Source organism: Ornithodoros turicata, chromosome 6 (assembly GCF_037126465.1).
Source record: "Ornithodoros turicata isolate Travis chromosome 6, ASM3712646v1, whole genome shotgun sequence".
Taxonomy (NCBI): Eukaryota; Metazoa; Arthropoda; class Arachnida; order Ixodida; family Argasidae; genus Ornithodoros; species Ornithodoros turicata.
The window spans coordinates 29,036,296-29,049,021 of record NC_088206.1 but is presented as its reverse complement, the minus strand read 5'-3'; the positions used below and the strand labels follow the sequence as shown (position 1 = coordinate 29,049,021).

Sequence of the window (12,726 nt, the reverse complement as noted above, 5' to 3'; positions counted from 1 at the left end):
CACCGTGGAGAATGCTTTTCGTAATGCCGTCAGTGCTACCGAAGTTATCGCGATGCTTTTGTTTGATTTGCGCACACTTTCGGGTGATGGTCCACTGACGCAATGGATGATACCGTCACTCGAACTGCCAAATGCAGAAAGAAATGCAGGACAAACACGCTATGACTAGAGCCTGAAGTTTTAGGGTTTTACCCGATTCTTCCCCGAATTTGCACCCCGAATTGAGGTTCCCCTATCTAGGGTTAAACCCGATTTCTACCTGCAAAACTGCACCTAGGCTAGGCACCTCAAGGCATCGACATACTAGTTTCTCACAAAATATGCGACTGCCCCTTACTTCTGGCACTCTGGATAAACGGTACAGTGAACGTTTATTCTATAATAACGCCCGATTTCTCCCCGAACTCAGTCTGATGGTAATTTTTCTGCCCGAATTTGCATGAATTTTCGACATCAATTTACTGACCCGATTTCTACCCCCCGAATTTGGAAAAATATAAAACCCGAAAACTTCAGGGTCTAGCTACGACAAACCTTACAGCACAACATGCCAAAGTTGGTGAACATAGCATGCTTTCGGTTATCAAGTGCTACTAGCGGCGTCTTCCAGCAGTGTCTCAACGGGTTTCACCGGTATATGAGCCTCAGTGGGCCGGCATTTTGCCTCCTGACCATCGGCGGCTGTGCGGTATTTGGGTGCTTCTGTGCTTGCACAATGCGGTGATAATGTCAATATCTGCTCTACCGAGAGCCTATATGACCGCATGCTAAAATTTTGCGTTGTTTGACTGTCGTAATGAACGTTCCCACGCAATTTGCGCACCCCCAACTTTTCGGACATTTTGGGGGAGAAAAAGTGCGTAAATTATGTGAGTAGACACGGTACTATTCTCATGTCCAAGAAGAAACAAAATGTCTTCTAGCACTCAAAAATAGAGTATTGATTTTCGTGACCAAAATAAAAATCTTTTGTCTTCCATAGCTTTTCATGACAAACTGAATCCCAGAGTTGATAAGGCACCGTACAGCAAAAATATTGTGCATGGGCGCTTGATGACTGAAGTATGGCTTCGAGTGACAAAATGTCACTTCCTTACTCCTTTAAGGGGGGACGCGGGTTTCAACAGGTGGAAAATGACAAAAAAGTGTTTTTCCTGAAAGTCATACTTTTCGCTTGTATAGTTCATTTTCTTTGCTATCCCGAAGTTTCATTGCTGAAAACTGTCGCAAAGTGCCCCCAAAAATTAGTTATATGAGCAAAGCTAGTCAAAATGCTCCTCCAAAGTCACGCAAAATTGTCATTTTTCAAACGCCTGTATCTTCGGAATGGCACCACCGAGCGCCATCATCTTGGTATATTAGAAGAGCACATTTCATAGTCTTCAAAGTTTGTGTGTCCGTGATATCGTCTAATGAGCTGCAACACCACCAAGAGCGAGAAATGAGAGGCCCTGCGGAGAGAGACCATTGGTTTGCCGCGCCACGTGACTCCTGCACGCTTCGTAATTGGCCCGCTCCGCTGTTGCCCCTAGCAACCGGCTCCTTTTCCATCGGGTCGTCTGCTATTTGTCCATCGTCGTGTACTTGCCGGCGTGCTTTTGGAGTATGTCTCCAGTGTTCACGTGTTGCGTTTTTGAGTTTCTCTAACTATTACGGGCCAACGATGCTTCAAGGCGGACATTGTAACCACTCGCCGCTTTGACAGCTGCAAGCGAAGCCGTATGCCGACACTACTGTCTGAGTTCTGTTGCCCTCCTGGCATCTGACTTTCCAGGGTAGCAGACAAACCCGCACGAAAGGAGTTCCAAATGTATCTCAGTCTAAACAAGGAATTTCTTACTTTTACCCAATACACCCAACACATCCAGGGATATTTCCAGGATTTTTGTCTCGGGGTGGGGGGGCTGTTCAGTGTGTGTGTGGGGGGGACACCCATATTTTGCAGCTTTTCTGGCTTTTTGGCCTTTCTGGCAGATGATTTGGAGGGGTGTCGCTAGAGATTTGGGGGTGGTTGGGCTGGTCTTAGGGAAGTATAGGGGGTGTTGGGAAAATCCCTGAAAACATCCCCCCTCCAAAAGAAAAAAAAATGAAAAGCTGATATCTGTTCATTTGATTGAATGAACACTGAATATGAATGAATATAACTGGGTTACATTCCCACCACAGAATTCCCCACTCTGGAATCAAAGTAGTGTTTAAAGTTTTGATTCGGAAGACCAAAGAAATTATTTTTGAGAAGGGCACCAAAAAGTATTACTCTGGTGCTTTTTAGTGTGGCATATGCCAACGTAGAACTTCAGATGCTGTTTTCTCAAAAGGGGTTTTTTGGCTTCCTGCTCTGCTTGTGGAGCTGATATCTCAGCAACTACCTGGCCTAATTTGATCCCGTTTGTTTTATTATGCACATTGGTGCTATTTGTACACCATGACATTCTTGGTTTTGCATGTTACTCCATTTTGAAATTGGGATACAGTTATCTATTTGTAGGACCACTGTATTGATTGTAACCAGATGACAAATATTGGAAACTAAAAATTCTAGTGCTACAAATTAAAAAAATGCGAATGTCATGCCATGCAGCATACATTTGGGGATACGCCCAAAGCTCAAGCAGTCTTCTATCACATTTTGTAAATCCTGCAGGCCCTCCACGAGATGTGGAGATAAAAGAAATTGTAAAAAAAAACTTTGTAAGATAGCACTGTGTTATCTTGGGATATTCATTTTGGAGGCATTATCAAAACTTATACCAAGTTCCATCAAGATCTACCAATAAATAAAGAAGTTTGTTTTGAAAGCCATGTCCCCCCTTAAAGCCTGCAATGTGCATTATGTCAATAGGTTACAGCTAGCCGTGGGGAGGACTGTAAATGGAATTGTGAAGCTCAGCACTGTGTACGTTGACAGGTTTCTGCCACGCTTGAATAATTGCATAATGGCATAATGTGGTGAGAAATACAGTGAGTGTTTTTGCTTCAATTCCAGCACTCTAACCAAAATGCGTTCGGCAATGTCGTTCGTGGTTTAAACCTTCCCGTTATTTGTGTGCAGAGTACCTTACAATTAAGGCCTGACTTTTTAGGGTTATACCCGATTACGCCCGATATTTACCCCCCGATTCAAATCAGCAAAAACGGGGTTTAACCCGATATTTCCCCGAAAACTGCTGGACCAGGGGGATCCGAAGTCATCACAACTAACACACAACTTTGGAAACTGTGTTGTAAATGCAGAAATGTGCTCATACAAACTGTCAAAACAGAGACCCTGTTGCCTCTTACATGCATGGACTCTGTGTCTACTGGAGTGTTGTGTGTATTATGCTGAATAAACCGAAGACTTGCGCCTGATTCTATCCGATTCAACAAGAATTGGGTTGAATCAGGTTGAGTTCAACCTGATGACACCCGAATTATTGAAGCAAAATATAACCCGATATTTACCCCCAATTTTGCTGAAAAATAAAACAAAAAAAAATGAGGCCCTACTTACAATATGAGCTTGTGCAGGTCCAGTGAAAGGAAGAATCACACGGAGACTACGGAGGGGGGCCAGGAAGAGGAGCAACCTCCTATACGGGAGGATGAACCTCCTGATAAAGCAACTCTGCCTGTGGAAAAAAGTGCACCAGAGGAAGATGTTCAGGCTAGGGACACGTCTCCTGATGGTCGCTTCTTGAAATTCGAGGAGGAGATTGGCCGAGGGTCATTCAAGACTGTCTACAAGGGCTTAGACACAGCGACAGGAGTAGCAGTGGCTTGGTGTGAGCTCCAGGTATGTATATGCTGAAAGCAAGATGTTGAACTTGGTCTCAGTGAAATGACAGAACACCGTGATTAAAGTGAAATGCTGCTTGAATTTCCATGCTGAAGGGGATAAACAGAAAATCTCTTGCGCACATTTCAGCATGTGCTCATGTAGTAGGGCCATAATGTTATTCCGAGCTATGTTAAATTGTTTCGCTTGTTTGCTCGCTATAGAGTGACTGGAAAAGCATTCACAAGGGAGCAAAACGTGGAGGATAAAGGAATAAGGAGAATAAAGAGTCTTCCTGATCATATATGAAAGCCTACAGTCGCAGATACTGTGAATTAAATGGGTGTTTGAATTAATGAAACTCTGACAAGTTGGCTAGAACCGTACCTTTATTGAACAAGGAGAGGGGCATGTGCAAGAGTGCTAAAGGTGCAGCAAATCACCTGTCTCCATCTGCCGTGTTCAGTATCTGGCATCAGCAATACTAATTGTTCGTTGAAGGCGGTATATCAGATCTATCAGGCACTGTGTGCGCCATTCTCTTCCACGAAGTTGTGCACAAAATTAAGCGAACCTAACTATTCTGGAAACAACAGCAACAGCGCACCAGACAAATATGCCAGGCTTGCTTTTGAACACATTCAGTCCTTCAATGTGGCTATGATGGCTATCCTTTTTTTCATTGTGAGGGTCTGGTACTTCGGCATGGCCTTATGTCGCCGTGTTAGGATGACATAGTGATGATAGGGGTGCAAGCATGAGGTGCCCCTGCAGCTAGGGGCAGGAAACACGCAAAGGCAAGGAGTGTATGCATAAGGCCCTCGGTTTTCTGCTGTGGCAAATTGAAAATTCTGCAGTTTTCTGCAGCGAGCAGTCAACGGCTGCTTGAAACGGGAAACACTTTATTTTCTTGGATTCAGTAAACCTCCGATAACTTGAAGTCGTAAAAACAGGGAAAAATTTCGAGATAAGCGGGGTTTCGAGTTAAGTGAACAGCAAAAATTACATTGCCACGATGTTACCACAATGCACTATGTTTAGGGCCCTCAGTTTTCGGGTTTTATTTTTTGTGAAAATCGGGGGGTAAATATCGGGTTGAAAATCAGGACCTGCCAAACAGGGTAAAATCGGGTGATATACTGAGAAGTGATGTATTTTCGGGTGAAAAAAAACTTTTATGTGTTGAAATTAATTAATTAATAATTGGGGGTATACGTCGCGAGACAACTGAGATCATGAGCGATGCCACAGCGGTCGGTCTGTGGAGTGTTGAAATTAAGTGAAAGAATATTTATTAAGAGACTGGTAGATAATTCACTGTATAACCACTGCATCCATCACTGTATCCATCGATGAGCATTGAGAGCATGCTCGCGCTCGCGTTGGTATGCCTCGTATATCGTTGGCTGTTGCTGCATCCTCTTTACTACTCCGCGTACTTTGCTGATACAAGATTTGAAAGTTGGCTTCACCTAACACTTCCGTGTATTGCGGGCAAACCCACTTCAAGGAACGCCGAGCGTTGCTTAACTCTGTTTCTTCTCTGTTTAGCGTGATTCCTGATTCCTTTACTATTTTTGGTAACAGCACAATCGTATACGAAGAGGGGAGTCAAGTCCTGTAGATCACATAAACAAAGTACAGAAACCGACACCGAAGATCTTCAGTGTCGGTTTCTGTATTTTGTTTATGGTAACAGCACAAGAAAGGGTCTCGCCGACGTCCACGGAAAGCACTAACAGTACAGAATCCAACACTGAAGTTTTCAACTTACTTATTGACACAAGCTTTCATGTAGCAGACTACATTTCTTCGGGTGTGAAAAACATAGGTCATTTTTGGTACGAAACCAGGGTATTACTTTGGTTGGCGTTGCCATTCTGCAAGGCGGCTTCACCTCATTATTGAAACGGATTTTGAGGGACAAGGGACGCTGTCATGGCCCCATTAATCTAACTTATCACTAAACTAACCAAGTTGATGATGTCTTAGGTTAGTTTAGTGAAGTTAGGTTAGATTAATAGGACCATGGCCACTTCAATAATGAAGTCGGGAGTGCGAGGCAAGCTGCCACAGCCGCACTAATCTAACCTAATAAATCACTAAACAAAGTGTATGACGTCATGGGTTAAAGTTGGCTTTCCCGTAACACAAATAAATGAATCGAAAAGTTCCGCTAAATCTACAAACGTACACTTAAAGCCACACTAAGCACTCGCAGAAGTGGGCTTGACCGCAATACACGGAAGTGTTAGGTGAAGCCAACTTTCAAATAGTGACGCCTACCAAAGGAACATTTTTCACGCTAGAAATCGGACCTGCATGCAAGCGTCTACAAACCTGACCTGTTTTGTTTACTTTACCAGCAAGACGAGGCGCGGTCGGGAGCAAATCGGGAGTCGTCGCGCGATTGCCGTAGTTCGCGCGTGTGCGGATCAAGTCCTTGGTTTGCACTTTCGGAAGCCCGGTTTACGGGTTTTATCGGGTTAAACCCGAACTATTTTGATGTAAATCGGGGGGTAAAAACGGGCTTTATCGGGTTTTACCCGAAAACCGAGGGCCCTAACTATGTTATGGAACGTAAAGAAAGAAGCGTTCCTACAGTAATAGGGCTTGTAAACAATTCCTAAGCCATTTTGTTTTAACATCATCTGAGAGGGAATAACTCTGTAATAGCAATCTGCTTGGCATTCGTGTCTGGGAACAAGAAAGCATCTTCAAGCACCTGAATGCAACGCATGAAACTCTCTTCCTGGCACGTGACTACTGTGGGCACTCTCGACGGTTTCAGTGTCGCTCAGTTCACCACTTACTGGAACATCGCCGCCGTCAAGCGCATAGTCCTCTAAGTAACTCTCCCCACAACGTGCGAGGTGCATCACGTCGTTGCACAATTCAACACAGCCACCGAACTCTTCTGCTGGCTCCGGTACGGCAGTGGAAGACCAGAAATGCGCATGAACGAAACAGTTCACAATACAGTAAAACCCGCGGATAGCGATATCGCGTATAACGATGTCCCTCGTAAAACGATTGCTCATGATTTTACCGTCAAAATATACATTGTTTCTATGGGGAAACGACCCGCGTATAGCGATGGAGACCGCGGTTCCGAGTGCTCGTATAACGATGTTGGCCGCTGTCCCGTGCGCGTAACATCGCGGCGAAAATCTCCGCGATAAGATACAGTAGAATCTCGATTATACGAATCTCACTGGGTACGAAAAAATTCGTATAATCCGTATAACAAATTCGAATAATTTGTATAATCCATATAACAAATTCGTATAATCCGAAATTCACATCAAAATAATTAAACCAAAATAAAAATTTAGTCAAGAAAATAGACGGCGACTGTTCATTTTCCAATACTGTCAGTGAAAGAGGTAGGTGGTAACGCTGTTTTGTCTCCGTATTTGGCCAACGCTGCTCAAATTCGCGAGATGATTCAAAAGGCCTAGCACATGCTTTCCACCTGCGAGTTGCGCGACAGTGTTCTAAAGCGAGCTTCTCCTAAAGCACACAGGCGTTAGGTGAAGCCGACTTGCGGAATGGTGACGTGTAGTGTTGCCAGAAGTTGTCCTGCTATGTTCCCTGGTTCCCTCCACGAGTTCTGATCGCTGCTTTCCCAAGCCAGTGCGATGTCACACAGCTTCGCGTTTTATTTTTTTTTTTTTTTAGCATCTGTTTCTTTTTCTTTTGCTACACGCGGGGTGACGCGCGACTTTTTGGGGACGCGCTATTTACATCATCCCTCGTTTAACGATGTATCCCGTATAACGATGGAATTCGCGATTACCGTCAATATTGTTGTACGCGGGTTTCACTGTAATGGCTTGATGAACTTGCTGCCAGGCCTTTGATAAGTGCCACCTTCCGCTCCAAAGTCAGGGACTTGCATGTGCGTTTTTCAGACATCACGCAGCGAAGAACGAAACAAAACTGAGAGGCTGAGACGCTCGGACGAATGCAGAGGAGGAGGAGGAGTGATGTTGGGTGGAAAGGGGAGTGCGGTGTGCTTGCCACAGCTAGCGGCGCGTGAGTACCTAGAACCACGGACCGTGCAAGGACTGAAAGGCTTTGACCTTGACCTAGCCTGGGGGACCGAGGAATGCACGTTATCAGCCATAGGTGCGGTGACCTACCGGTGATGGAATTTCGAGATATCCGTACTGGGCCAAAAAAAAAAGCTTCGACTTAAAAGGGCCCAAATACATAGGAAGCATTGGGACAAGGATCGGAACGGCAAAAAAATTCGAGGAAACCAATATTTCGAGATGGGCGAGTTCGAGTTAACGAGGGTTTACTGTAATGTGGGAACAAAAAATATTTTATAAAATTACAGATTCAAAGCGCTGTTGTGGATCAGCATTACATACATGATATCTTGTGTTCTCCTCTGATGTGGTCTGTCACCTGCAATCATTTTATGCCTGCTGAAAGATCCTTCAGCATCTACAGAGTTTATAGGAATTTTATAGGGAAGAGTTTACGATACATGCCCTGGGGAAGTTACATCTTTAGGACACCCTTTCTTGTTCCTTGGCTATAAACATTACTTAAGGGTCTTAACTTTTCGAAGGCAACTTCCCAGACCTCAAATCAAAATCCCCCACTGCCGGGACGCTGCCACATCCTTAGGTGAAGTATGTACGATAAACTTGGGCTAACGTTGTCTTTTGCTAAACTACAATCTGTCTGTGTTTGTCCTCCAGCATGAACAATTCCGTAAGGCAGGCTTCAATTTTGTAGAGCAGGCTTCACCTCATGCAGAGAAGCATCAAGTGAAGCCCACTTTCGGGAGGTGCCGTTCGTATTCGGCTAATAGCCGAATATCCGGAAACTTGAATGTTGGGTATACGATTCGCGAACCGAATACCTCGAGTGATTGATATTCGATTCGAATTCAAGAACTCGAATATCTGCACACACCTAAAAATAAGGGATTCTGTCTGTGCCAAACGAAGGATTCTGCGATGAATTTCAAATTCTGCGAAATTTCATGGAATCGCGGAAAACCAAGGGCCTTAGATATGCAAGCTGATTGGCGCCCGACTTCTAGGGTCCCAGCAGGTCTTGCAGAAATGCTTCAAATTACAAGGTCAGATTTCAATGTACGAACATGGGACCACAGAAAACTTTCTAAATTTACAGCTGCAAATTTCCCCACTTGTCCCCCCCAGAGGCAAGAAGTAGACGTCGGTACTGCGAGTGTGCCTGTTCCTTGTGGCAACACACTTTGCCTTCTTTGTCCATGTGATTGTTCAGGCGCACACTGTTTGCGGAGGTTCACCGCGATGTTGTGCTGTCCGAATTGTGTGGTGGGCGTGTGACTGCTTCCGAATTAACGCGTGTTTCTTAGAGTAGACTTATATAGGTATCTGTCAGTGCCAAGCGAGTAGTCACAATTTCCAAATTAACAGGGGCCGAATTATTGTGGTTTTACTTTACATTAGGGGTGTGCGAATCCGAACATTTTAGGTCAAATCGAATATCGAATCAAAGGGAGGAAAAAATTCCGAATACCGAATCGAATATCGAATATTCGTGCAATATTTACAACATGTGACTTTCGCACTAAGTGTCCATTTTGTAGCCCATGGCTTTAGTGTAATTTTTCTCGCATTAACTGTCACAAGAGAGACCTGCAATTCTTCTACTCCTACTCCTACTCCTACTCCTACTCCCACTCCCACTCCCACTCTCCCTACCCCTACTCCTTAATTTTACATGAGTGCTTCCTGCTTTTCAGGTGAGCCTAGACTTACTGGAGTTCGTTTCAAAATTTTATGTCCGCGGTAGCATGTTATACGGATGAGGCTGCAATTGTTTTAGACAACCACAGGCCATTTGTGAAACAAACGAATTGGCATCCTACCTCAGCTTTGCCATGAACACCCTTTAGTTTCTTTGCACTCGCCCTAAAAAGTTGCACTACTGAAATTTTTCGTTTTCGTTTCGTTTTTAGTTTGAAACGTTTCGTTTTCATTTCCTTCGTCGGCACCACTAAACTTCATGTGGGAGGGGCGCCACCCCTTCCACAGACGACGTCTACAAAACTAACTTTGGATAACTTTATCTTAGACTAAACACTGTCCCGCCTGTGTTGGTCCTGCAGCAAGGGCGATTTTGTAAAGGAGGCTTCACCTCATGCACGGAAGCGTCAGGTGAAACCCACTTTCAGGTTGTGTCGTTCATATTCGTGGAATAGTCGAATGTTCGAAAGATCGAATATTGGATATTCGATTCGCAAATTGAATAGTTCTAGCGTTTGATATTCGATTCGAATTCGAGAACTCTAATATTCGCACACCCCTACTTTACATGAAACTGTATTGAATGCTATGGAGAAGTGAGGTATTGAGCAAGTGAGAAACTGATCAGAATGAGTGTAAATATTGCGCTAATCTATCTCACAAAGAATAAGCGTAGAAAAAGGAGGGATGCTAGCTGCTAAAACTGTCCTTTTCTCCATAAATAAATGGTCTGAGCTTTTGTGGGTACGAAATGACATACGAAGTGACATTGAAGGCAATTATTAGATGTACAGTGCAAGATGTTTTTGCACTATTGCACAGATGCATTCTGTTCATTATTCAGATTCTTGTGTAGGTTACGCACAGAATGGGTGAAGCACAGTGGAATACAGTGGACTCCCACTAAATGAAACTCGGTTAAACGGAAATTATGGATAAACGGAACAATAGGGTCACCTTTGGTTGGTTTCCTATGTATGCAAGGATAAAAATCTTCTGATAATTGAAACAACCTCTTTTATGTACTTCGGGTAAACGGAACAAAGTGGAGGTACCGAGATGCCGCCGAATCTCGAAGATTACCATTCACGTACGACAACCCGGGTGGAAGCCATAGGCAGTGCAATCCAATCCATCAGTCACTCGTACAATGTTAGCCTTAGCTCGCGTCCACATGTGTCTTCATGAAGTCTGTCAAAAAACAGCCACATGAAGGGGTTTCGCTTACGTCAATGTTGCGGGTAATTCGAGGACATGATTGTGAGAGCAAATCAGAAATAGAAACCGCGAAATTTGATATGCCTAAGTCAACGCTGTTGTCATAGCAGGCCGTGCATTGAATGGTGATGTGATTGATGCCACATGATACTGACAGGTAATATCGGAAACCTGGACGCGGGAAGAGGATGCGCAGTTTTCAGGCATGCAGGTATATTTTGTAAACAAATCGAAAAATGGGAAGAGATCAAGGTGAAAAACCGGGCGTGTTGGTGTTGATCTTGCATGACGAACTAGCACTGGGAACGGGACAGAGAGAGGAGACGACAGGACAGGTGCTAGACTTCCAACAAAATAATTTATTGGCAACATAGTACCGTCTTTAAATATGACACTCAGAAGGTTAATGTGTCATCCACACACTTGTCATCCTTTTTCTTGTCCCACGTTTTTAGGAATTTGACTTCATTATCAAGAGAACAGCTGTTAATTCTTCTTTTCCTTGCTACCTACAGTAGTGGAAGTTGATTATTTTGAAATAAAGTTGCATTTCATGAAATCGGTGTACTTTGCTTAAAGGAAACCTCTTTAAATGGAACAATATTTCCATTCCCTTGGAGTTCCGTTTAAGAGGAGTCCACTGTAAGTAGAGCCTGAAGTTCTCGGGAAATATTCTTTTTCCAAATTTGGGGTGTAAACCTCGGGGAAATAAACATCTGCTCTAAACTAATGTGAATTCGGGTGAAAAAACTTCCAGTATGCTAAGTTTGGGGAGAAAAAAAACAAGCTCTATTACTCTAACGAACTGTACTGGTTTGGTGCAAACGGTGATGTAACTGCGTTTCCTGCAAAACAAGCTAGTGTACATTGCTACAGGCATTTCAGTGATGGCAGTTTGCTGGGTAGAAATCGGGTTTCACCCTAAAGAGGCAACATTTAATTCGGAGCGCAAATTCGGGGAAGAATCTGGTTAAACCCTAAAACTTCAGGCTCAGCATAAATAGGCTCAGGAATAAGCATGAAGCGAAACATACCACTTATGCTGCCATATCACTGCAGGAACGGTTGAACAAGAGTGAGAGGCAACGCTTCCGAGAGGAAGCCGAAATGCTCAAGGGGCTGCAGCACCCGAATATTGTTCGCTTCTTTGACTACTGGGAGGTGAACACATCCAAGCGAAAGTTTCTTGTCCTGATCACAGAACTCATGACGTCAGGCACACTCAAGACGTGAGTTTGCTTGAGAACCACTTTTTCTGTGTCCTGTCTGCAAACATCATCTTGCATTGGCTTGAACTTAAGCTCCACTTCTAGGTATTTGCGTCGTTTTAAGAAAATCAACATGAAGGTGCTCAAGTCATGGTGTCGTCAGATCCTGAAGGGGCTACACTTTCTCCACTCGAGGCCACCACCTATCATCCACAGAGATCTCAAGTGTGACAACATATTCATCACGGGAACAACAGGATCTGTCAAAATTGGTGACCTAGGCCTTGCTACGCTGAAAAACCGGTCGTTTGCAAAAAGTGTTATTGGTAAGTCATATGCAAGAAATGCACCCATGAGGGTCAGCAGTGGATTCTCAAAGATAAATTTATTGTGCAAGCACAAAAGGAGATATCTTATCCCATGGGAATCATGTGCTACTTTTATGCTGCAAGAAGTCTATCCTCTTCTAGTATGCTGCAGTATTGGCACGCGACATCCGTCAGTGACACATGATCAGCACATTAAGAATTTTTCAGCACAAAGAAACAAAACTATTTATTTTTGAGCCTGCGTTTCTCTTTAGTTTCCAAAGCTCAGATTCTCTGCTTTGACATTATTCTCGTGCACTTTACATTTATGTGTGCGTTTATGTCCATGTGTGTGTGTAACTTACGGCCAACAAGCTGCTGGCCTTCAGTCATGTCATAAGATTCTAAGACCAACATAGTTTAGCCAACACAAACAACTATGTATCTTAAAATGGGAAAAGGATAGGAGGCAGAGGTTC

The 12,726-nt window shown here is 43.9% G+C and overlaps 1 protein-coding gene across 7 annotated transcripts in view; it reads left to right on the top strand.

The window, feature by feature from the left end:
• LOC135396493 (serine/threonine-protein kinase WNK4-like) overlaps positions 1-12,726 on the top strand; it is a 126,951-nt gene that overhangs the window by 29,787 nt on the left and 84,438 nt on the right. For all 7 annotated transcript variants that reach the window (XM_064627500.1, XM_064627499.1, XM_064627501.1 and 4 more), the window contains exons 4-6: positions 3,511-3,775; positions 11,791-11,960; positions 12,045-12,265. In XM_064627500.1, the coding sequence (XP_064483570.1) occupies positions 3,511-3,775; positions 11,791-11,960; positions 12,045-12,265 (656 nt within the window). The remainder of the gene's footprint in view (positions 1-3,510; positions 3,776-11,790; positions 11,961-12,044; positions 12,266-12,726) is intronic.